General features: G+C 35.8%; 2 protein-coding genes across 7 annotated transcripts in view; one reads left to right on the top strand and one right to left on the bottom strand.

Moving 5' to 3' along the window:
- Positions 1 to 3,846, bottom strand: part of LOC106078483 (laminin subunit alpha-3-like) — a 100,010-nt gene extending 96,164 nt beyond the window's left edge. Inside the window, exon 1 of the mRNA XM_056041038.1 lies at positions 3,830 to 3,846. The gene's annotated coding sequence lies outside the window, so the exon portion shown is untranslated. The remainder of the gene's footprint in view (positions 1 to 3,829) is intronic.
- A 10,212-nt stretch (positions 3,847 to 14,058) lies between these two features.
- Positions 14,059 to 25,697, top strand: part of LOC106059610 (isocitrate dehydrogenase [NAD] subunit beta, mitochondrial-like) — a 53,496-nt gene continuing 41,857 nt past the window's right edge. The window contains exons 1-5 of one of the 6 annotated variants that reach the window (XM_056041032.1): positions 14,320 to 14,559; positions 14,842 to 15,013; positions 18,100 to 18,159; positions 24,997 to 25,142; positions 25,300 to 25,440. In XM_056041032.1, the coding sequence (XP_055897007.1) occupies positions 14,912 to 15,013; positions 18,100 to 18,159; positions 24,997 to 25,142; positions 25,300 to 25,440 (449 nt within the window). In that variant the 5' untranslated portion in view covers positions 14,320 to 14,559; positions 14,842 to 14,911. Of the gene's footprint in view, positions 14,101 to 14,319; positions 15,014 to 15,484; positions 15,755 to 17,557; positions 17,577 to 18,099; positions 18,160 to 24,996; positions 25,143 to 25,299; positions 25,441 to 25,697 lie in introns of those variants that run through there. The other 5 variants (XM_056041031.1, XM_056041036.1, XM_056041033.1 and 2 more) reach the window with 5 other exon arrangements.

The following is a 25,697-nucleotide window of genomic DNA, read 5'->3' as shown; positions in this document are numbered from 1 at the left end:
CACAGCCCCAAAACATTGTTCAAGTTGTAGTAAGTACAATGTTGAGGGGAAAGGGGGAGGAGCCATCTGCACAAACACTAAGTGTGATAGATATATAGATATGTTGTTTGTGTGTGTGTGACAAATACTAAGCGTGCTCTAAATACGTTGTTTTTTTTTGGTCAACCAGGTGGTTTAGGGAGGGCGGATCTATCTACATCTATAGGTAACACAGCTCACAAGCTACCATAGCTTTTCAGCCCCGCCTCCCCCGCCCGATCGAAAAATATCTAGCACTGACTTTTGGGCTGTTACATACACTGAGCATGCTAGATCGACGGCTAGATACGTACAGCAGTGTATGTTTTTTTTTAGGTCAACCACATAAACTGTTGTGTCCTGCAATGGCTTGGGGAGGGCGGGATTATCTATTGGCTACCAAAGCTTATTAGGCTCTTCCCCAAATAAATAATATCTGGATTTATTAAGGGCCTTGTATCTCAAAATAGCTAGACCTAAATAAGTACCGGTACGGTAATGTGTCGGTAATGCGTTACTGGGCGTAGCACCTTACACTTATGTGTATCGTCAGTTTCTAAGCAAAGCTGATAGATTCCTTCGATGTGGAGCATGTGCGAAAATCTGTCTGTCTTGACATGGCGTAAAAAGAAAATGATATAAATAAAAAAAAATTAAAGATTATAACACTTTTGAAACACCATACTTTTCACAAAATTTTAAGATTATAACACTTTTAAAACACCATACTTCTTGTGTGTTTGATAGTTTCCTAATATGTTCGATAAGATAAGATTCTTGAAGGTAGCAGTAAAACGATGTTTGATGTTTGAAAGCATCGACCTGACCCACTTTAACATCAAATATAATTTTAACTATGAGTATGAGTAATAATAGAATAAAACATGTCTACTTTTTAAGAAAAATGGATGAGGAGTTCATAGATACAATCAGTTTTTTTCTAGGTCTAATACTTACGGAGATACACAAATTCAAACATAAAAAATGTACATGCCACTGAGCTTAACTTGTTATCTTATCTTATCGAACATATTAAGAACTTATCGAACACACGAGAAGTATGGTGTTTTCAAAATGTTATAATCTTAAAATTTTGTAAAAAGTATGGTGTTTCAAAAGTGTTATAATCTATATTTTTTTTATTTATATCATTTTCTTTTTACGCCATGTCAAGACAGACAGATTTTAGTCATTTTCACATGGTCCACATCGAAGGAATCTATCACTGATCAGCTCTGCTTAGAAACTGACGGTGCTAAGCCCAGTAACGCATTACCGTAGTACTTATTTAGGTCTAAGCTATTTTGAGACATAAGGCCGTTAATAAATTAAATCCAGATATTATTTATTTGAGGGAGAGGCTAATAAGCTTTAGTAGCCAATAGATAATCCCGCCCTCCCCAAGTCATTGCAGGACACAACAGTTTACTTGGACCGACTTGGTTGACCTAAAAACAAAACATACGGTACGCGGCCCTACGTAACTAGCCGCCGATCTAGCACGCTCAGTGTATGTAACAGCCCAAAAGTCAGTGCTAGATATTTTTCGATCTGGGCGGGGAAGGGGGGGGGGGGGTGCTGAAAAGTTATGGTAGCTTGCAGGCTGTGTTACCTATAGAGGTAAATAGATCCGCCCTCCCTAAACCACCTGGTTGACCAAAAAAAAAAAAAAACACAGTATTTTAGAGCACCCTTAGTATTTGTCACACACACACACAAACAACATATCTATATATCTATCACGCCTAGTGTTTGTGACCTAATTAGCGGCTTGACCGTAGGTACTCGAATGATGGCTCCTCCCTCTTTCCCCTCAACATTGTTCTTACTACAACTTGAACAATGTTTTGGGGCTGTGTTGGTGGCCTAGTTTACACCTGTGTGTTGGGCTGCCACTGACCTTTTTTTTTTTGTTGGTCTGGTGGCTGCGTTTGGATTGAGTCTTGAAACTTACGTTGTTACTTTGCACTGAAAAAGTGTGAATGTTGGAGAGTGGAAGAAAGCGCGGGTAAGGGGGTGTAGGCAGAATAAGAGAGTGGTTAAATGTGTTATTGTTATTATTTTGAGTATTTGTGATGTTTCAAAGGAGTGTCTTTGTAGCGCATTATGAGCTTTATCATACTTTATGGTATATGGTACTTTATATATAATTTTTTTTAGACCCTGCGTCACACGTCTAGATCGAGAAGCACAACTGACTATGTATTTGAGGTTGACGTCACATTTAGATGGTAGATCAATTATTGATGATCTCTTGATACGGTGTCTTGACTGTTTCTCTCTCCCCCCCCCCTTTTTTTTTTACTAACCAAAGACATTTTTATTTCAAAATACCATATCTATATTCTATACCTCCCCCTTAGCCCTTTCGTTTTATTAATATCTCTTCACATCAAGCACATGCGCCAGGTATTTGTTTATAACACATAATTCAGAAGTTAATAGAATGGGGCATCTGAAAAAATAGACACAACTGGATATATTCTAAATTCATTGTATCAAACTATATGTGTCATAAAATCAAGCTTTTAAAATGGGTACAATTAGTGCATATCGATGTAAATCTATTTACTTAGAAAAATATAGCACATTTACAGTAAACCACAAATAGCTGCAATACAAATTGTAACACATGGGTAATTTATATATGTACTTTGAATTACATTATTTAAAAAAATAACAATAAAAAAATATATAATTTAAATATTTTGTCTTCTTTGTTATATCCCTTTGATGTTTATTTTTAACATTAAAATGGCGTTCGATATCTTACGAAGCTGAGATTGCTTATAAAAACAGCTATTATCGAACACCCCCTTTTTAAACCTCAATTTTCATGTTTAGGTAGCAAAGGACACTTTAAAGAAAATAGTTGCAAATATTTCTCAGCCTAATTAGAAGCGTATTATATAGGTTTTGTTGAGCTGAAGCATCATTGGCATTAAAAAATACCCTTAACCCGAGACTCACTTCACTCTTCCCAAGAGTTAAAAAAAAGTGAAATTTTTATACCAATATTACCAATGCACTTTGAATATAAGTAAAAAAATTATCCTCGGGTGAAAATGAAACTAAATATAACTTAACTATAAAGAAATGGACGATGCACAAAAGGAATGGACTAGTTTCGTCATAATCATCAAAATAAAGGAGAATTTTAAAAAATACAATGGGGTGTTCGATAAGTACCTTAAAACGAAGGTGTTCGATAGATGTAAGTTACTCTAGATCTGATCTAGACTAGATTTCACTAGAAATCACTAGATTAGAATGACTAGCTGACTAGATTCTAGCTAGACTCTAGACCTAAATTAAATTAAGATTTAAAGTTAAATTTAAAACTTTTAATAAAAATAATAATAATAATAATACCCTTTTAGTTACTTTAACTTACGATCTTCGCCCTCATCATATTCAAATTCATAATCATGATTTTGGCCTTGATTGCCTTGATCAAGTTCATGAAGTTGATCTTCTTTATTTTGGGCTATAATTATTCCAATTTTAATTAATAGAATAAATAGATAAACAAGAAAGATTGATCTAGATCTAGATCTACTTAAAATAGGCTTAAGCCCAGATCTATTTAAATAACTTAGCATTGATGATTGTAGATTCAAAGTGATAGATTTAGAATCTAGACTCTACTAGATCTATTATCATCTAATCTAAATCTGAGGATCTATGTAGATCTAGCATAAAAATCCCATAATGGCATTTATAATCATTCAACGGTTGGGATCTTTCGCAAGTGGCAGCGCCCTGTCTATCCTTACGGTGAATATCTAGGTCATTAGGTTGTTTTTTTTACCTGCAGGTAGAAGTGTCGGTCTGGTATTTCGATTCTAGAGTTAATTAACAGACACAATTTGAATTTACGCTCACCCAGAGGAGAACAAAACCTTACAAAGTAGGACACACACACAAACAAGAGAAAGTAAACTTTAAAATCTAGATCTAAGATGACTCTGTATTTGATGAAATATTTAAGCAAATCAAAGGTTGTAGGATTTTACTAGACTTCTATATTTAGTATCGTTTTTTTTTCAGACAAATCTTTTCCCAGTAGTACATCAATACAAAAATTCTTGTGGAACTTCATTCACGACTTTTTTTTTTCTTCAGACTGTATGTGGAGAGAAACGTTACTCTCACTGGAAGGTATATATACCTTTTTTGCCCACTGCACGCCACTGACGGTACCAGCGATCGCCCTAACGCCCCCCACCCCACTCGAAGGGAGGGAGGGGACGAATTTAAGCAAAGAAATCACACAATTTGTATACGAACGTATTAGTTATGTTAATAACCTAACCCTTTGGCGGGGTTTGAAGCTACAAAATACCTCTTCAATAAAAAAAAAAAAAGCAAATTACACACTCAAAATTCTATGAGCGTAGCCAAAGGGGAATTTGACTTTAAACCCCCCTTCAGCGGGGTTTTGATGCAAAAAAATACCTCTTTAATATACAAAAAAATAAGCAAATTACGCACTCAAAATTCAAATGGGTTTTTGAGTTTAAACCCCCCTTCAGCAGGGTTTGATGCAAAAAAATACCTCTTGAATATAAAAAAAATAAGCAAATTACGCACTCAAAATTCAAATGGGTTTTTGAGGTTAAACCCCCCTTCAGCAGGGTTTGATGCAAAAAAATACCTCTTGAATATAAAAAAAATAAGCTAATTGCGCACTCAAAATTCAAATGGGTTTTTGAGTTTAAACCCCCCTTTAGCGGGGTTTGAAGCTAAAAATACCTCTTCAAATTAAAAATAAACAAATTACACACTCAAAATTCTGTGAGCGTAGCCAAAGGGGGGGTTGACTTTAAACCCCCATCCAGTGATGTTTGAAGCTAAAAAATACCTCTTCAATTTAAAAAATTAGCAAATTACGCACTCAAAATGCTATGAGCGTAGCTAAGGGGGGATTTTGAGTTTAAACCGCTTTCAGTGTGGTTTAAATTGATGCTAAAAAATAACTCTTCAATATAAAAAAAAGTTAATTACACACTCAAAATTCTATGATCGTAGCCAAGCCAAGGGTGGTTTTGAGTTTAAACCCCCTTTCTGCATACGGCTTTTTTTAAAGTTTAAAACCCTCCAGATGATTTTGAGTTTAAAATCCCCCTACAGAGAGTTTTGAGGTTGAAAACCTTTCTCATCAATATTATTCTAAAGCAAACTACACTCACCAAATTCTGTGAGTGTACCTAAGGGGGTTTTGAATTTGTTAAAAATATAACTCCAAAGATTTTTTAGTGGCGTAGCTACCAATGTGCGGGTGGTGCGGGCCGCACAGGGCACCAAGTGGAGAGGGGCACCAAAAGTGACCAAAAACTCCCCCCAGTGTGTATTAATTTCCTATTTCCCTGAGCTTTTCAGTAAAAATGACTAATTGTATGGACACGAACAAACATAAACTACTGTATTTTAAAAATGAACTAACGATTTATAAACTAGTCATGTCGCTATTTTGTTTCAACTCCTTGTCTATTTCTTCAATACAATGTAAGCTATAGAACAGTTTGAATCTAATTTACTACATTTATTTCGGACACACGGCACATGTTGTTATTACACTGATCGATGCTCTGTAATATAAAGAAGAAGATAGGCCAACCTTTTTTTTTACTTCATTGTTTAGTCCATTGGTTTAATCTAGATATTGAGTTTACAAATATATTTCTAAACTCTAGCTCTAAACAATTGTCTTAGTATATTCATTTCTTTATGATTCTTTATAGTATAATTTTGGGAATAATTCTATTGTAATGTCAATATTTTTAAATAAGCTAACCTTTGTTTTCTACGAGTTGTTTTTTTTTTAACTAACTAGTTAATACTGTAACGTAAAAAAAAATGATGAACATGCCAGTACTCAAGGCTGACTAGTCAGGCTGGCGCCTCAAAACCATTTTAAGCTCAAACGGAGAAATCGGCATATCTGGTTCTGTCCGGTCTGGATAGACTATAAAGTCTAAAGAAGCATTGAGACAATTTCAAGTCACATCATTGCCAGAGTCCACCGACTATAGGCGAGCTGTTATTGGGTATGAATTAACTGAACAATTAAAAGCAACAAAGCAAGATTAGACGGTTATTATTGAATCCAGAAAAACATCCTGAATGATGAAAAAGAAGAAAATACTTCAATACCGCAGGTTCTATAGACTAAAGGACAGCACACAAGCATCTTTTTAGCACACTCCTCAAAAATTCATACTGAAGAAGCTGAACCATCAGACAGTGTAAACAATACAGAAAGCAGGATAATAAACTCTAGACTGAACGACATTGGAGATTGGCCTGATGTCATCACAGATAATATTCGCATACACCTTGTCACTCAAGGATCTGAAACAGTTCAGCGTGTGGACAGTCAATTCAGAGAGGCGTATAGACATCAAGAATCAGCAAAAGGAAAGGCTAGAAAGCTTTCAAAGGCTTGTTTTTTCCGGCAAATGTCAAACGGCGAGAAAGTTCTTAGAAAGTGGATGTGTTATTCGCCAAAAAAAAAGAATCCTTATTTTGCTTCCCCTGCATACTTTTCTCAACAAGATCAAGTACCAAATCTTCATTTAAATCCAAAGATGGATTCAATGAGTGGTGGAGGGTATCCCCGAAAATAGAAAAACATGAGACCAGCAGAGCTCACATTCAGTCATCGCTTGCTTGGAGGGAACTTGAAGTTCGCCTGAGAGTAGGGAACAATATTGACAACAAGGCCCAAGATTTGATTATAGAAGAGACGAAAACCTGGAGAGTTAGTAAAATTACTATCAAAGTACGATCCACTCTTGAGGGAGCATGTGCTTCGAACTAAGCTTTGTTCCAGACCGAATACATACATGTCTCCACAAATACAAAATGAATTTATTACAATATTGGGGGATCACGCTAAAAAACAAATCATACAGCAAGTAAAACAAGCCAAATATTTCTCTATTATTTTTGGTTGCTATTCAGTCTTTTAGTTTTCTCACCTATCTTTGATTTTGGGCTCCTGTATTAACTGAAATTAATGATGCGCAAGTCTACCTTCAAAAACAAGGATTGTCTATTCAAGACTGCTCACTCAAACTAAAAACATTAGAGACATTTTTAAGTAATAATCGGGAGGACATCGCTGAAGCCAGAATTACCTTTGCCGAAAGCGTGTGTTGAGATCTGAGAATCAATACAGAACCTCAAGAACGTATTGGCCATAAGAAAAAGATGCCTATAGTGAGAAAAGTGACGACTCTGTACTTACACACAAAGAAGAGCTACGAAGGGAAATTTATTCTACCTTGGACAGGATTGTTCAAGAAATAATCACCCGATTCGAGCAACTTCATGATGTAGTAGATAGATATGAATTTTTGTCGCCTTCCCAGCTATTAAATCCTCAGGTCGAAATCAATCTCGATAGTAGGCCTACTCCTAGCGACATTGATAAAAACGAATTTCTGCTGGAGCGAAAGAGGCTTCAACGGTTTGTCTCAGTTTTATCAGAAGCCTCCGCACTTCCAAAACAAGAACCTGTTGAGCTCTTGAAATTTATAAAAAAAAAAAGATCAGCAGATGATTCAGTCCCGAATATCGTCATCATGATTCGCATATTTTTTACTATTGCGGTAAACGTCGCTACATGCGAGAGAAGTTTTTCCAAACTTAAACTGACAAAGAATTACTTGCGATCAACGATGACAAATTTACGACTCACTAATTTGTCCATTTTGTCCATTAAAAAAGAGCTGGTGGAAAAAATTGATAAAATTATTGATACTTTTGCCAGCAAGAAAGCGCGTAAAATTCATTTGTAGTATGTTTATGTAAAAGCGATTTTTTTTGAATTAACAATATTTGATTAATGAATACATATTATTTTGAACAAAAAAGTAAGGTTTTGCAATGTTATTGATTAGTTTTTTGTTTTTTTTTTTGGGGGGGGGGCATCAAGATGAGGTACCGCACCAGGCACCATATACTCTAGCTACGCCACTGCGCCCCCCCCCCCAAACAGATTATTTTGACAATAAAACTTCCCTATTCAATATAAAATCTAAAGTAAACTACAGTCACCTAATTCCAAGCGCGAAGCCAAGAGAGGTTACCAATTTCTACCAGTGGCTGGGCTCCATAAATAAAGTGCAGTGAATATTCATCTGCCGAAATTGAAACAGACTAAATGCGGCTCAACAAAAATGGCTAAGACGGATTTTAGGAGTCAGTTATAGAGATCGGGTCTCGATCAAGGATTCGAACCCTTAGTAAGGTTTGCGGGACATGTTCTCCGACAAAATGAATTACACATAATAAGAGTTGCGATGACATGGACGCCATTTCGAGGAAAGCGGAAACAGGAAAATCCTTGTATAACTTGGCGCTACACTTTTATGGAGGACCTCAGAGTAGGTGGGAAGAGATTGCCAGTCACAAATTTTTGTGGAAGCAGCTTGCCGTCCAATGCGCCGAACGGCGCCTGAGAATCTAAGTAAGAACGAATAGCAGAATAGGTTTTTGAAATAAAACTTTTTAATAGCAGGATAATGCAGTACGTGTAGATACTCCAGAATATACATTTTGTTGGCTTTCAATAACAGAAATAGTGCTTGGCGGTGGGGCTCCACCCCGAACCCAACTGGAATGAGCTCACAGCGCTCCCCCAGACCCCCTCACTGGTAAGGGTGGGGAGTCAAAAATGTTTACACTAACTCCAGGAAGAACCTATTCTAGGGTACAATTAACGTCTTCCGAAAGAATGAAGTGTCAGAATGTAATAAAGATTAATTATGTACACTTACACGCAAACACATACACACACACATATATATATATATATATATCATGGGCGTAGCCAGGATTTTTTTCGGGGGGGGGGGGGGTGGGGGGTAGATTTTTTACCCCCCCCCCCCCCCCGCGAATTTTTTAAATATGTATTTATGTGTGTGTGTGTGTGTACATAATCTTTATTGCATTCTGACCCTTCATTCTTTCGGAAGACGTTTATTGTGCCCTAGAATAGGTTCTTCCATGAGTTAGTGGAAAAATTGTAGATTCCCCGCCAATACTAACAAGCGCTCCCCCAGCGCGGGGCGAAGCCCCGCCGCCAAGCACTATTTTTGATATTGAAAGCCAACAAAATTCATATTCTGAGGTATCTACAGTGCATTTTCCTGCTATTTAAAAAGTTTTATTTCAAATACCTAATGTGCTATTCTTACTGACTTAGACCCTCCCGCGATGTTGGCGCATTTGCCGTCAAGCTGTTTCCATAAAGTTGTAGATTCCCAGCCATTACTAGCAATGGGGTCTGGGGGAGCGCTAGGAGCTCCCTTAGCGCGGGGCGAAGCCCCTCCGCCAAGCACTATTTCTGGTCTTGAAAGCCAACAAAATGCTTGTTCTGAGGTATCTACAGTGCATTTTCCTGCTATTAAAAATTTTTATTTCAAAAACCTAATGTGCTATTCTTACTGACTTAGACCCTACCGCGCCGTTCGGAGCATTTGACGTCAAGCTGTTTCCATAAAATCTGTCACTGGTAATGTTTGAAGCCTCTTCCCACCTGCCATGAGGACCTCAATGAATAAGTGGCGTCAAGTTGTACTAGGGTATCATTGCAACTCTTCTTATGCGTAATTCATTTTGTCGGAGAACATGTCCCGCAAACCTCATGCGTCGCTCTGTCACAATCGTATTAAAGGGTCGACTCCCAGTTCGGCATAGGATTTCCTTGATTTAAACCCGATCTCTATAATCTGTCTTAGCCATCTTTGTTGAGCCACATTTAGTGTTTTTCAATTTCGGCAGATGACTATTCACTGCAGTTTATTAAGGGAGCCCTGCCACTGGTAAAAATGTGTAACCTCTCTTGAATATGCTCTTGGAATTAAGTGACTTTAGATTTTATATCGAAAAGAGAAGTTTTATCGTCAAAATCATCTGTTCGGGGTTTTCCAACTCAAAATGCTCTGTAGGGGGATCTTAAACTCAAAACCATCTGGAGGGGTTTTAAACTTTAAACAAACTCCATCTGTAGAAGAGGGGTTTAAACTCAAAACCCCCGATTGGATTGGCTACGCTACGATAATTTTAGTGTGTAATTTGCTTTTTTTTTTTATATTGAAGAGGTATTTTTTAGCATTAAACCCCTCTGAATGGGGGTTTAAACTCAAATTCTTTTGGCAACGCTCAAAGCATTTTGAGTTCGTAATTTGCTTTTTTCTTACACTGAAGATGTATTTTTTAGCCTCAAACACCCCTAGCGGGGGGTTTAAACTCAAAACCCCTTTGGCTGCGCTCATAGATTTTAGAGTGAGTAATTTGCTTTTATGTATATTAAAGAAGTACTTTTAGCTTCAAACTCCAATGGAGGGGAGTTTAAACTTAAAACCCCTTTGACTACACTCATAACATTTTGAGTGTATAATTTGCTTTGTTTTTATTATTAAAGAGGTATTTTTTACCTTTAAACCCCGCTGAAGTGGGGTTTAAACTCAAAACTATGTCAAAACCCATTTAGCTACGCTCATAACATTTTGAGTGCCTAATTAGCTTTTTTTTATATTGAAGAGGGGGTTTATCGTAAATTTTGGAGGGGGTTTTAAAATCAAAATCTCCCTTAACTGTGCTCTTGGAATTAGGGGATTTTCGTTTGCATTTTTTTTTTTGTTTTGTTTTATAGAAGAGGGGGAGTTAACTGCAAAAACCCCAAGTAAGCGGTTTAAAACTCAAAACCCCTAGTAGGGGGTTTTAAACTCAAAACTCCTGGTAGGGGTTTTTAAACTCGAACCCCCCTGGTAGGGGGTTTTAAAATCAAAACCCCATTGGTTGTGCTGGGGCAAGTGATGGTTTAGTATTAAAATCTCACCTAAAATAAACAAAATCAAAGCAAAAAATCATTCACTAAATTCCGATCCCCCCCCCCCTTGGGGGTTTTGAACCCCAACCCCCCCCCCTGGCTACGCCCATGATATATATATATATATATATATATATATATATATATATATATATATATATATATATATATATGTGTCTATTTATTAAGCGGGGGGGGGGACAATTTCCACCCCAACCACCACCACCACCCCCGAAAAAATTCCTTGCTACGCCTATGATCAGGGACGACGCTACCTATTGTGCAATGTGTGCATTGCACGCAGGCTGTCGAATGTAGGTGGCGGCTAAATCGTTATTCCAATGTTACCTTTTTTTAATTTTTTAGTTTAATAAAAAAAAAAAGATTACTCAAATATTTAAACATTTAATATAAATTTTAATTATTCAATTATCCCTTCAAAACTATTTTTAAAAAAAACGATGTTCGTTCTTAAGAAGCTATTTTGGAAACTTTTAAGTTGAAAAATTGAAGCTGTGCGCGAGGGATTCCCAAAGGGGTTTTCCATAGGCGTCTATACATTTCTGACCTTGATTTTTCGGGGGTCTGTAATATTTGTTTCGAATGATGCTTACAGAAAAAGATCAGTTAAAACCTTTTTTTTTCTTCTTAGTATTTACTTACTACAAAAATATTATTGTTTAGTCAAATACTCCGCCCTGTAAGTAGAACTAATAATTAAAAACTCAATGTTTTCACTTTTATATTAAATGGCTGTTAGTTAAGCGTAGAATATTTTTGGGACATTATCGAAGTACATTTACATCAAGTTTAGGTCACTAGCTGTTTGGAGCAACAAGCCAACGACCGACCAACAAAAAAAAAGGGGGGGGGGGCGACAGCGAAAAAAATATTTTCTTTTCATTGTAGTTAAGCCCATTAATCCGTGTCTATTACCAATATTTACAAATTAAAATATTTTAAGTAAGAGACGTCGTTTCATCTTCTAATAAGACCTTGTCAATAAATGTAGACCTTTTTTTTTTGCTTGAGGCGTATGCAGCAATATGGGTTAAAACTTATTGACGAAAACATTTCAAAACGTCTCCGCGAGTGTGATTCATCTGGATTCAATCTGGATTTTCTTACCAGAGATTTGTTGAATGTCTTCAGACTATTTCACTTCATTATAGTGACGATTTTAGTGTGAAAAAAAAAGGTCCGCGACAGAGACGTCTTACGTAGCACGATGATGATCTTAAAAAAGATCACGCCCATTACAAATGCCCGTGTGCTATATATACCTAGAATGTCTCTCGAATAATACTATTGACCAGGGCTACCTCTTTATCATCAGACTTTTTTTTTTTACTAGGATGAATAGTGCGTTTTAAAAGAGAACACACAAATATTGGCCTTTTTATATTCTTTCTTCTTATTACGAGAATAAGGCGTTGTAAACGCTTGGAGAAAGAATTTCTGAAGCTGAAAACGCCAGAATACGCTGAGCACCGGGACCCGGACCAGAAATTATACCTTTTGCCGACTTGAGCGAAAATCCACCGAATGTTCAATTCTATCCCCAGAATGAACTTTTTACAACGCTTAAAAATTATGTAGGCAACACTACTTAAAACAACAACAACAACAAACAAATAACGGACTCGTTTTAGTGAAAATTCATTTTGTAATTTTGGATTCTAAACTAAGTTTCTTTTCTTTTTCAATACATTCATTCCACATTCACTGTCCCCATCTTCTAAGAAGGGTTCGAACGAAAATTTTGTCGTGTAGGTCGCCACCCGCAAATGGTTAAGAAACACTGCAAGTCATTGTTTAATTGACTTGTACTTAGGATTATTTATTTTATATCAACTCAAGAAAATCATTCAGCGTTTAGTTGCTTCATTTTGTCATAATTTATAGGTTTAGTGGATTAATTTGTAGGCACCTCCGAATCCGCGTATGTTAGATGATTGTGGACACAATGTACATTTCTCCAAAATACAATCGTGATAATCATTATGAAAGTTTACGAAATGGTGAAAAAGTTTCACAGTCAATGGCTTCTGTGTTTCGAGTCACTTTATTCTGAATTGTATAGTCCATGTCGGTAGTCTTAGAAAGAAAGAAATAAAGACGACATTACAGGTATAAAAGGAGTCAATGATTAGGGCCATATTAATTCTGAAAAGACACGAATATGATACAGAAAGAAAATTTTAAGAAATTGCTCTTGAAAAGAAAACAACAATAAATTTAATGCAATGCATTAAAGAATGCATGATTTTGAAAACTAGCCTTAGAAATCCTTGATAGAACGAATTATTATCGGCAATGTCTCGCTTTTAAAGAATCCTCAAATAGTGTATTAGACACGCACACACACAAAAGGTGTTTGTATCAATTAATAATTTGTCATCGGATAATATGCATGACTAAATGCATGACGCGTAGGACGTAATCATTTTCTTTTTTGAAGTAACGTCTGTATTATATAAGATTGGATTAGATAATAAAGGCAATTTTAAAATTGGAGTGAAATCGAAAATAAAATTCTTCAAATTGTATAAGCACACAAATACTTGTAAAAAACATTAAATTGTACACCAGATATGTCTCATAGCAAACTAATCACTATTATTAATGCTTCTGTTACTTATAGACCTCATGTTGCAATACATGAACATTTTCTGGGGTTTCGCCCAACGATGTGAATATGAAAGGAAAAAAAAGTATATATATATATATATATATATATATATATATATATATATATATATATATATATATATATATATATATATATATATATATATATATATATATATATATATATATATAATATATATGCTGTACACGCGTTTATGTTTAGGGTTAGGTTTTACTGGGCGTTAGGGTTAGGAATACATTCCTCGTCCCATATGCTAGGACAAATTTGTACAAATAGGCCTACTCCTTCTTCCCTAGTGCTATTAGAGCATGGAATGGGTTGTCTGAGCTAGCCAGGAAAACCAGTGACTTGGCATAATTTAAGTCATTGGTTAATATGCATGACTAAATGCATGACGCGTAGGACGTAATCATCTTCTTTTTTGAAGTAACGTCTGTATTATATAAGATAAGATAAGAAGAATAAAACTCCAAAGTTCTGGATCCGCTAGTGCGGGGCGGAGATATCATACACCTGTTTGTTTGAGAGCGACTATACGTGCTATTTTCGCTATATAAAAATGTGCCTCTTTTCTGAAGGCCTGGCGGTTTGTTATTTTGCTTCTCTTGCAAGGAAAGTTTGTCTAGATCTAATTAATCTAATAATTCTTGCCTGCACTAGATCTAAACATTTGGTGGATTCGAAGAGCCACAGCCAAGAAATGAAAGAGCCGTATTACTAGACTAAATCTGGATATCTAGACAGTGTAGTATGTATACTTGCAGCTCGCGATTCGCAGTTAGCGACTACTGACCTAGATATCTAACTTCAACCTTGAAAGAGAACCTATTCTGTATTCAGTCCCATTCCGGCAACAAATACAGATTTTATCTACTATAATCTAGATCTACAATTATATAATATAGATCTACTATGTAGACTATAGTGTCTATAGTCTACTAACTTATAGATCTACTATTTATAGCTATAGATCTAGATTAACTAGTAATCTAGACAATTTCAAGTAGATTGTACTGTAGATCATCATGATGATGATTATAATCTAGTCAGTGTCACCGTATGATACTGATAGTGATAGTGACATAGATTGATAGATCTATTAAATTCTACTACAGTACTAGATTCTTTCTAGTTACTAGTCTTAGTCATTGTCGTCATAGACATAGATCTGGTCGATAATCATAATGATAATTACTCTAGAGTCTAGTATTATAGTGACAATATACTAATATAGTCAATATAGAAATCTATTAGATTTGATAGATCTATAGAGTATAACTTATACTTATAAGTCAAAAATAAGTATTATATATATTATTATATATAGTCTTATAGATCTAGGAGTAGGAATAGACTGAGGAACTAAACTGTCTTAGTCATAGTGATACTGTCTAAACATGACATATTCCATGACAATGAAAATGAAACCTTTTTTGCCTTTTGTTATTAGTAGAGCTACTAATATTACGTTAATGCGAAACATCATGTTTAAAAACTGGGTAAAAGCTGCATCTTATTTTTTTTTAAATCCCATCTAGAGTTCTAGATCTAAGTCTAGAATAGTCTAGTCAGTCTAGATCTAGAAACCACTAGAGTCTAGACTTTAGATCTATATTGTCATTATTGTTTCACAGTTTCAGTATACTATAAATTATAGAGATCTAAAATCTAAATGCTTGGTAAAAATGTTATAGTTATACTGAATAGACTATTTTGATTTAGATCTAGAATCTAGATGCCTAATACTAGTAATATCTAAATCTAATGCCTAATATTAGAATTATAATATTTTTTTAGACTTGATCTAGAATTAGACTAAAAGTTAATTAGTGACATAGTGACTTTTAAGTGACTAATAATCAGTATCGTGAGATTGAGGCCAGAGTATTTTAATCTGGAAAGTCTATATTATGATAGAATTGAGACCTATCACAATAATGCCAATAATGGAATATGCATCCTCTGTTTAGGACCCTCTGCTCTACTCAAGAAAACATTAAGAAACTGGAAGAAATGCCATTTAAGTCATTGTCACGAGTTGAGTCTGACCTATTTCGACCAGTTTCTAGAAGCGAGTTCAAACCAGTGCAAGTGTCCAGCGTAAACAAGTTAATTTTAGATATCCAATCAAAGAAAAGGGTTAAGGGAAAAAATAGCACACGTCAGCTTCTAGAAGGTCAAAGTTACTAAAATTATTATCGGAGAAGGTTCCAAGATTCTGGAATGTACGATTAAGAAAGGTATAAATTAAGGGAAAGTCAGTTAGACGGGGTCCTCGCATAGTAGTAGTTCTTGTAGAGCCATGGTCCTCGCTTAGTCCTCGATTAGTAAAGGCTTAGTTAAGTTTTTTGATATAAGCGGGTCCATTAGTTAAAGTTTTATTAGTTGAAGTTGAAGTTATACTAAGTGAAGTTTCATGTATCTTTAAGTTTTATTTATGAAGTATCAAGTCAAGTTGTTATTGAATTGAGAAGTCATTTTATGTGAAAGTTGAAGAAGTATTATTAAATATAAGTTTTAAGAAAATACAGAGAGATGTTTCTTTCTTCATTTCATTGAATTGTCAAGTTTGATAATATAATCCCCAGCAAATCTGTTCGTCACAGTCATTAAGCATACTCAGAGTACTCAGCAATACGTCTGGGGAGCTGACAGAGATACCTTGCTGCTACTATATCGGAGTCTAATCCGATCCAAGTTATTCTATGGATCCATAATATATGGAGCAGCTAGGAAATCTTATCTAAAAATACTGGAGCGCATACAAAATGCTGCCCAGCATCTCTGTCTCGGTGTGTTTCGAACATCACCAATCACAAGCCTCCACGTGGAGGCTGGAGAACTCCCCATGGACATAAGAAGGAAAAAGCTCGCAATGCAGTATATAGTCACGCTAAAATCCAACCCGATGAACCCTTGCTTTCGACTACAGATGTAGAACTATACAATCGAAGGCCTAACATCATACTGCAGTTGGGCCTTCGAATTAGAAAATCCATCCAAAATTTAACCAAATTGACCAAATTTCTAAAATAGAAATCCCACAGAACCCTCCTTGGCCGATGAATAAACCCAAATTAAATTTATCCCTCCTTAATTTCAAAAAAGAAAATACAGACCCAAGCATACTACAAGTCCACTTTAGGGAACTGCAGGAGAGCTACGGAGATTGCTGCATCATTTACACTGATGGATCCAAAATGGCCCCAGATAATTTTGCGCATATAACTAGCAGGTTTAAAGGGAAACTCTGATGGTTTTGACAATTTTTGATATAATATGTGTTTTGATGTACAGATAATGAATATATGATTATTTTTTTTTATTTGCAATAATATCTTAGTAATTGATGTTTTTCCGACGTAATTTTCCTGCGCATCCCGAACAGTCAGACTTTCACCGGGTTTCTATGTGACGTCACAAATGCATTTTAATCTATTGACTTATTGTATAACAGGAGACCATACAGTAAAGTTTACATTCTCGTAAAAGAAATATATCTTCGTCTATGCAGTTAGATCTAGGATATAGTAAGCAAACCAAAAATATGTATTAAAAGTAGATTTACATGCTTGACAAACCATGGCAGTGTGTATTTTCTCGCCTGACCACTCAACACACAACAAACACTATCGCTTGGTTGTCTTGTCATGGCCGACTACACGTAGTCTCGACTAGCCTTACACTGACCAGCTTGTTCGAATCAGTGAGACACATGATCTATTTACTTCTTGGGACAGGGAGAGGCTTCGATGAAAATGTTACTCTTTTTCTCGAGTTGATTATCCTAAAGCTTTTAGATCTATACATGTGTATATATATATATATAACTGTATCATAGCTCTGGACTAGGCCGTCACTAAGCCTAACAGCCTAACAGCTACTGTAAGAATGATGCGATACGATTGGTCAAGTCTAGTTTCTCTTTCAGTATTGTTGAGGGAAGTGAAGTTTTACATGGTTTAAAACAAAATCTCATAGAACCCCTTTTTTTTGAGATGTCAAGAATTTACTGACTAATTTATTAAATATAAATGTTTCTAAGCATTTAAATAAAAAATGGTAAAATGTTTACTATTACAACTTTTTACGCAGAATTTAAATATGTCAATAACTCAAATTTCAAAAAACCATTGGAGTTTCCCTTTAACAGGTTTTTAGAAATGAATGGCAGCTGTGCAGGGCATACAAAAGTGTGGGGTTTACAAAATTTATTTTACACATAGACATAACCAGGATTTTTTTGTGTGGGTGTGAGAAATTGGTTGGGATAAAAAGTTAAATTTTAAAAATCTATCATTCATAAGTTATTTTAGTAAAGTAATCACTCTTACAAATATCTTTTTTAAAAAGTTTTTTTTTATTTACTTGTTTCTTTTTGTGATAAGGCATAATAGTATGTTAACATTTTTATTTATTGACCTTTTTAAATACATGTTATTTTATGATATTTTCAATTACCATTCTATTTGCTTCTTAAAATTGTGGTTGAGATTAGGTTTGTCTTCAAAACTTGCAACTCTAAATACTTTATAATTCAAATAATTGATAAATATTAAATAATTTTACTGTGATTATTTTTCAGCCACACATTCCTATTGTATTTCGAACACTTCATCAAAGTGATGTATTACAAAATGCTACTGTAAGCTTTTACTTTTTTTTCTTTAAGCTTTTAGAATGTAATTTTGCTTTTTATTGATATAAATTTATGTCCTAATATTGAAAATGATACATTATTTGAAAAGCAATGGTACCATACATTTTAAAAATTGTTGATAATATGACAATAGCACATTTGAGAGGTTTAATTATACACCAGTAATCTTCTTCTTTATGATTGTCCTAAGAGTTGATTCTTAAGACTTTGGAACTCTAGGCATATGGAAGCTTGCCTCTATCTGGCTGTCTGAACAAACAACTTTCTGGGAAAGATCCAGCAGATGTAAATTTTTTACATCACAATTATAGATGGCTCATGTCCCAAGGCGCTTGTGCCATGAAGCAAGGACATAGGCCAAGCACACTCCCCGGGTACCACATCCATTGTGCAGGTGTCCCCCATAAAAATGTCTCCTTGAGGAACGGTGTTTGTTTGGACTTCCTTCTGTTCCTGCCAGTGTAATGGACTCTGTCCTTAGGCATCCCAGCAGGGGTTCTATCTTGCTTCCCTATTGGCCTAATCATCTCCTCTAATCACAGTTTCCATCCAAGCACCACGTTAGTGCTGACAAGCATTGCCACAGACCACAGTTTGAGAACCACTGCTTTAGAAGTCCCTAATCTAAACCAAACTAATTCATCTCCAAAAATCAATGTGAATGGCCACTTCCTTAATGTACTTGGGCAGCACAGTGGCCAACGATGCGTCACGTCACTAGTCTCCCTAAGGCCAAAAGCGCATTTGTTGCCTCCAACTGAGAGTAGGGCAGAATAGGTCTCTTCACATACCAAAACAAATGTGTTTATAAAACAGTGGTTCTACCACACTTTTGTATGGCTCTGAGACCTAGCGCTCTTCCATCAAAGTTGCCTTTGCCCCATAATAGGCAAACACTAGCAAGACCACATTACAAATGAGTTGTTCTGCTGAGGCTGGTCTGGACACTAATTATCATTTGACAGCTGTGCAAGATCAGACTCTTATACCTCATGGGGGACACTGTATGCCAAGGCTGTCTTTTTTTGGTTAGCTTAACTCTTTCAGTGCGTAATATTTTGATTGAAAATATTAAGTTTTCAGGACAAACTAAAATGGGCAAGGGGTTAGTGTTACTTGAACTAACCTTACTTTTAAAATAACTTAACATATTTGATATTATTTTAAAGGAAAATAAATGGACTACTAAAGGTTAAAAATAAAATAAATTATTTAAGAAAATATTTCTTTTAATAAGTCTAAAATAAATACAGAAAAACAAATAAATAAAAAATTGATATGCTGATAGATTTAACCTTATATTTCTACATTTGATCTATAAATATTGAAAAAAATCACACTCACTATTTGTCACTGCAAAGTTAATAAAATATGAAAAAATGCACTAAAAAATTTTATTATTGAAATATTTTGGGCCCTCTGATATAAACAAAAAAAAGGGGTACCACTAACACAACTTTTGTCATTTTAAAATAACAAAAACGTCTTGGTTTTGCATTCAATTTACAACAAAAACCAAGAAAAATACCTCTCACATCTGGAAAGTAAAAAATAAATTGATAAATAAAAAGTTCAACATTATTGTCATGATATATTTAAGTGCCAGATGTCACAATGTCTTGATTGATGTTATGATGAGATTGTGTTGATCAGGCAATGTGTTTTTGATTTTGTCAAGTTCTCTCTTTAGGACAATTTCAGAACACTCAAACAATATTATTCTAGAACTTGAAATCACTAAGATATTATACACACTTCATAAAAGTACTACAGCGTTCCCCATGAGAGGTTAGAACTACAGACCACACTACAGGCTGTAGCAGCTAGGATAACCCTACACAAGGTTATCTCTTGCTGCAGCCTGTATCTACCACCAGGCGCTCCATTAAACCCAACAGACATGGAGGACCTATTGAAACAACTCCCTCGGCCCTATATAATTCTTGGAGATTTCAATGCCCATAACACTATGTGGGGATCCAAAAACACTGACACAAGAGGTCGTATGCTGGAGGATATCGTCCTCCAACATGATTTATGCATACTTAATGATGCATCACCGACCTACTTGCACCCAGGAACTGGATCACTCACATGCATTGATCTCATGGTATGCGTCCCCGGACTTGTGGAAGATTTGAAATGGTTAGTTAGCAATGATCTATGGGGAAGTGATCACTGTCACGTGTTTATTATGTTTATTTAACTGGCAGATCTTGATGCTATAAACTTGTGACATATGCGGGTTCGGAGGTGCCTTGATTACAGTTCAAACACTTTAACAAGTAATGAAGTAACAAAGTGCTGATAAGTTTTTTTTAGTTTTAATTATTTAAAACTTGAACTTGAAACAATAAATGTACGTACAAAGATATATACAACAGATACAGGATTCAGTGAAAATGATCAATGAGTAAATATTTACTTTAAAAACTAGCGACTTCTAAGCCTAACTTTCTAGCTCTCCCTCGTCTCAAGCTAGCACTCCGCCTTTTATATCTTTCTTTAGGATAAAGAACAGTGACAATTCAATACCCATCCTTGACTCCTTGACCCGTTTACATTTAATTTTCCTTTTGATTGTTAATTATGTTTCCCTGCTGTAGCCTTGAACTAAGCTTTAATCGGCGTCTTTCTGGCATTGAGGCGTGAGTGCGCTGACCTGATTTGAGATAGGTACAATGTCCTCATTTTGTGAACAATGAGGTGTCACTAGGAACTGTGTTTGTAATTTAAGCTATGTTAATTTTGTTTCCCTGCTGTAGTCTTGAGCTAAGTTTTAATCAGCGTCTTTCTGGCATTTAAGCGTGGGTACGCTGACCTGATTTGAGATAGGTACAATGTCCTCATTTTGTAAACAATGAGGTGTCACTAGGGACGTGACAATCACTTCCCAATCATCATTACTAACAATCTCCCCTCATTGGGACGACCTCAATGGTGGAAACTGACTAAGGCCAATTGGGAACAATTCCAAAAAAGATGCTCCTAGGATATCACAGAAAATATCCTTGATGAACAGAACCCAGCTGGTACCTTTGCTAGCAAGCTACTTAGTATAGCCAGGAAAGTTGTACCCCTAACCTCCACAAATCCAAAAGGGCCTAGCAAACCATGGTTTGATACTGCTTGCAAAAGTGCTATTGGCGATAGGAAAAAACGACTGGCTGCATTTATAAAGAATTCTTCCCAGGAAAATCTAAAGCTATTCAGAATAGCTAGAGCAAAGGCTAGCTGTTAGACAAACCATACGGTCAGCCAAAAGGAATTCCTGAAGGAATTTAGTCTGCAGTCTGGATGCCAAAACTTCTGCTAGAGCGGTTTGGAAGGCAGTAAGGCAAATCAAAGGGAAAGAATCAAATGCACATCTGATTTTTGAACTGTGAACAAATAATATTTACATAAGATTTTTACCAAATTATTAAATTTTTACTACCTTTACTATTTTAACTGTGAAAAGACCTTGTTTTTAATGATTTAACTGTATAGAATTTAGCCCTTGTTATGTAAAGGGAGAGTGATCCATAAAGGATTACAGGCACGGCATGGCCTAAATTGTGCCGATGTGCCTAAACTCAAACTCAAACCCCCAATACAAAATGCTGCTCTGCGTGTCTGTCTCGGCCACTGGCGAATCCAGGGGCATGGGGGTGGAGGCGGCCGAATTTTAGATTAGAATTCACACAATTTGTATACGAATTTATTACTTATGTTAATAATATATACTAAATATTTATATTTTTAACATTTCGCCCCCCCCTCCCCTCTAGTATGTTGGCCGATTTGATGGGGTCGGGAGGGGGCGATGACATCAATCCGCCCCCCCCCCCCCCCAAATAAACTTTTGAGTGGGGGGGGAGGCGGTCCAATTTATTTGTAGAAGTCACAGCTTGCTAACAGAATCAATTAAATATCTATATGATTAAAACTTGTTATTGATATTAACCGATCTTTATATTATGTCGTTCCCCAGTTGACCGATTGGGGGGGGGGGTGAATACCTCTACTGCCCTTCCCACCTAAACCCTTTGAGTGGGAGGGGGGGCGGTCCTACTTTTATGAACAAATCATAGTTTGTGAACAAAATTAGTTGAATTAATATATAAATTTTATATAATTTCGCTCGCCTTCTGGTATTTTGGTCGATTCGGTGGGGTAGGGGGTATGCGATTGCCTGTACTGCCCTCCCCACTCTAGCCCTTATAGTTGGGGAGGGCGGAGGTATATTTTTATGGAAAAATCATAGTTTGTGAACATAATTAGTTGAATATCTATATAATATAAACTACGTATTGATATGTGAATCCATTGTATATTATGTCGCACCACACTCTAATCTCAAATTTTATGATTATTAAATATAAAATGAAAAAGGGTTGTACCAGGTGGGAGGGGCGATACATGCAATCGCCTTCCCTCCCATCGACAAACAAATACTTTTTCTTTTTGTATTATAGTTAAGAAATTACTAAATAAAAAAATTCGGTCACTGATATAATTTATATATGCTATAAATTAAATTCTTATATCGAGTCGCCCCACCCCTATTCTTTAATGCCAATTGCAATCATTAGCAGAAATTATAAAAAGGAGCGAGGATTAATCGTTTTCACTCTATCGCCCCTCCACTTTCCAGACAGAGTTTATGTAATTTCACATGAATTTATAATTATTTTAAGAAAAACTTTGCTTTGGAAAAGTTAGAATTCAAACGAAATTTTTCAGTACAAGAGTCACGATCTAGATGAGTTCTAAACCAAAATAATTGTTTCCTAGTCGCCTTTTCCAACCTTTGCTCAATCTGATATCTTCTAGTTACATAAATTTGGGACTATAACTCACAAGTCATGCTTGAATTATATTGAATATTATTTATTGAATAATTTTTTTCTTTGGCGGCGATCCTCAAAGCTTTAATCTAAATATGTGGGGTATCTTATCTTTTCAAGGAACAAATCGGTATTAAGAGCCTATAAATTCATATTAGAATAGTTTACAACACTATTCAAAAGGTCCTTTTTTAATAGGGAGCTTTAGGTCAGGAGAATGCGTTTCTTCAGTGAAGAATGCAAGAAAACACTTATGTTGTCGGGGCTTCGCCCCGAACTCCGCTAATGAATAATGAGCTGTAGATGTCAGGAGAATGTGTTTCTACAGTGAAGATTGCAAGAAAACGCTTTTGGAGTCTGGAGAACTCCCCATGGACATAAGAAGGAAAAAGCTTGCAATGCAGTATATAGTCAAGCTAAAATCCAACCCCACGAACCCTGCTTTCCACTCCATATTTAACCTTACAGAGGTAGAACTATACAATTGAAGGCCTAACGTCATACAGCCGTTGGGCCTTCGAATGAGAGAACATTTCCAAAATTTAACCCCACCCATTGACCAAATCTCTAAAATAGAATCCCCACAGAATCCTCCTTGGCTAATGAACAAACCCTAATGAAATTTATCCCTCCTTAATTTAAAAAAAGAAAATAAAGACCCAAGCATACTACAAGTCCACATTAGGGAACTGCAGGAGAGCTATGGAGATTGTGGCACCATCTACACTGACGGATCCAAAATGGATGGAAATGTCGCGTATGCCTGCTCCTTTCGGAACAAAACAATCTCCCGTAGACTACCCGATGGATGCTCCATCTTTATGGCCAAATTACATGCAATATCGCTTGCACTAATGGCCGTCAAAGCATCAGAAAGGAGAAAATTTATAAGCTGCTCCGACTCCAAATCTTCATTGCAAGCTTTGGGACGGGCGAAGACTGACATTTCATTGGTACATAAGAGCCTGAAAGCTTTTGGATCAAATAACAGCTGACCATAGGGATGTCACCTTCATCTGGATCCCCTCCCATGTGGGCATAGAGGGAAATGAAACCGCAGACAGAGAAGTAAAGAGAGCCCTAAATCAAGCAGTGTCAGGAACCCAAATTCCCTGCTCGGACCTGAGACAAAGTATTGCCTCTGCCACCTATCGAGAGTGGCAGGATCGGTGGGAGGCTGAGACCCACAACAAACTCAGACAGGTTGTGGCAGATGTCAGGTGGCGGCCCACATCTAAGGGTCTGACAAGGCGTGATAGCAAGACCATGTCCAGACTTAGGATTGGACACACCTACATCACACACTCTTTTGTGATGAAGAGAGAGGAGCCCCCACTTTGTGAGTACTGTGACTCGTCTCACTGTGGAACATATCCTCATTGATTGCCCCAGATACCAGTGAAAAGTTTTTAGAGCGCACAACTAAAAAACACTATTCGATAGTGTAGACCCTGGGAAAGTATTGGGCTTTGTCTGGGAGGTGGGGTTGTCTACGAAGATTTGATTTGTGAAATTGTGAACATATAATATTTACAAAAGATTTTTACTAAATTATTAAATATTTACTAACGTTACTATTTTAACGGTGAATAGACCTTGCTTTTAATGATTTAACTGTATGGAATTTAGTCTGGTGATATGAAGGGAGAATAATCCTTGAAGGATTATGGGCACAACATGGCCTAAATTATGTCGATGTGCCAAAAACTCAAAAACTTATACCAATAAAGGTATACTGTTTGCTGACAATATGTCAAAGAAAAATCCCCTTTAATATATTTCAACTTAAATAATGTTAGGAAAAAAAACAACTATACTGTGATATATTTGGTGATGCTGATTTAATATGTGTTCCATTCTAGATTAAAATTTGTGCTAGTATTTTTCTTATTGGTGGCTGGCATACTTTTTTTTTTCTAAGAGAAGTCAGCTAGATAATATTTATAAATTTTTAATAATAATTACATATTTTCTCAATTATTATGATTTATAGATTGCAGAACCGATTTCCAGACCTGCTGGTAAGCATACTGTAACTTTGGTACCTGGGGATGGTGTAGGTCCTGAACTTATGGGTGGTGTTCGAGAGGTTTTTAAAGCTGCTGGAGTCCCAGTTGAATTTGAAGAGGTCTTTATCAGGTATTTTAAAACTATTATAGTTTTTTTCAAATATTCTCTAATAAGAGTAATTATTATTCTAATTTCCAACAATCAGTTTCAAATTATAAGTTTTAAAAAGCTGCAAACATCAAAGTATTATAATATAGAATTTCTGAATTAAAATGTTTTCTTACAGTGAAATTTCTCCAAATATTAGTGCCAGCTTAAATACAGTTCTTGACTCTTTTCGACGCAATAAAGTTGGTTTGAAGGGCATAATAAAAACTCCAACTACATTTAAAGGAGGTGCTTTACAAACTCTGAACATGAGAATAAGGTAAATATCATGACTGTGTAGCTTTGAGATTAAATTCTATAGTTTTAATGAGAATGAATGAATGAATTGAAAAATTAGATTAATGCCCAGGATTAAATAGGTGTTGAGCAATTAAAAAAAAAAAGAATAATCATACTGCATTATTTACTAAGTAAATTCATAATAAAAAATACATAAGTTATTTTACTGGCTTTTCATTAGCTCTTCCAAGTTATGAAAAATCTATAATAAGGATTGACAGATTGATAGCTCTTTCT

The sequence above is a fragment of the Biomphalaria glabrata genome, chromosome 9, assembly GCF_947242115.1.
Source record: "Biomphalaria glabrata chromosome 9, xgBioGlab47.1, whole genome shotgun sequence".
Taxonomy (NCBI): Eukaryota; Metazoa; Mollusca; class Gastropoda; family Planorbidae; genus Biomphalaria; species Biomphalaria glabrata.
The sequence above is the reverse complement of the archived record's forward strand: the minus strand, read 5'-3'. Positions and strand labels throughout refer to the sequence as shown.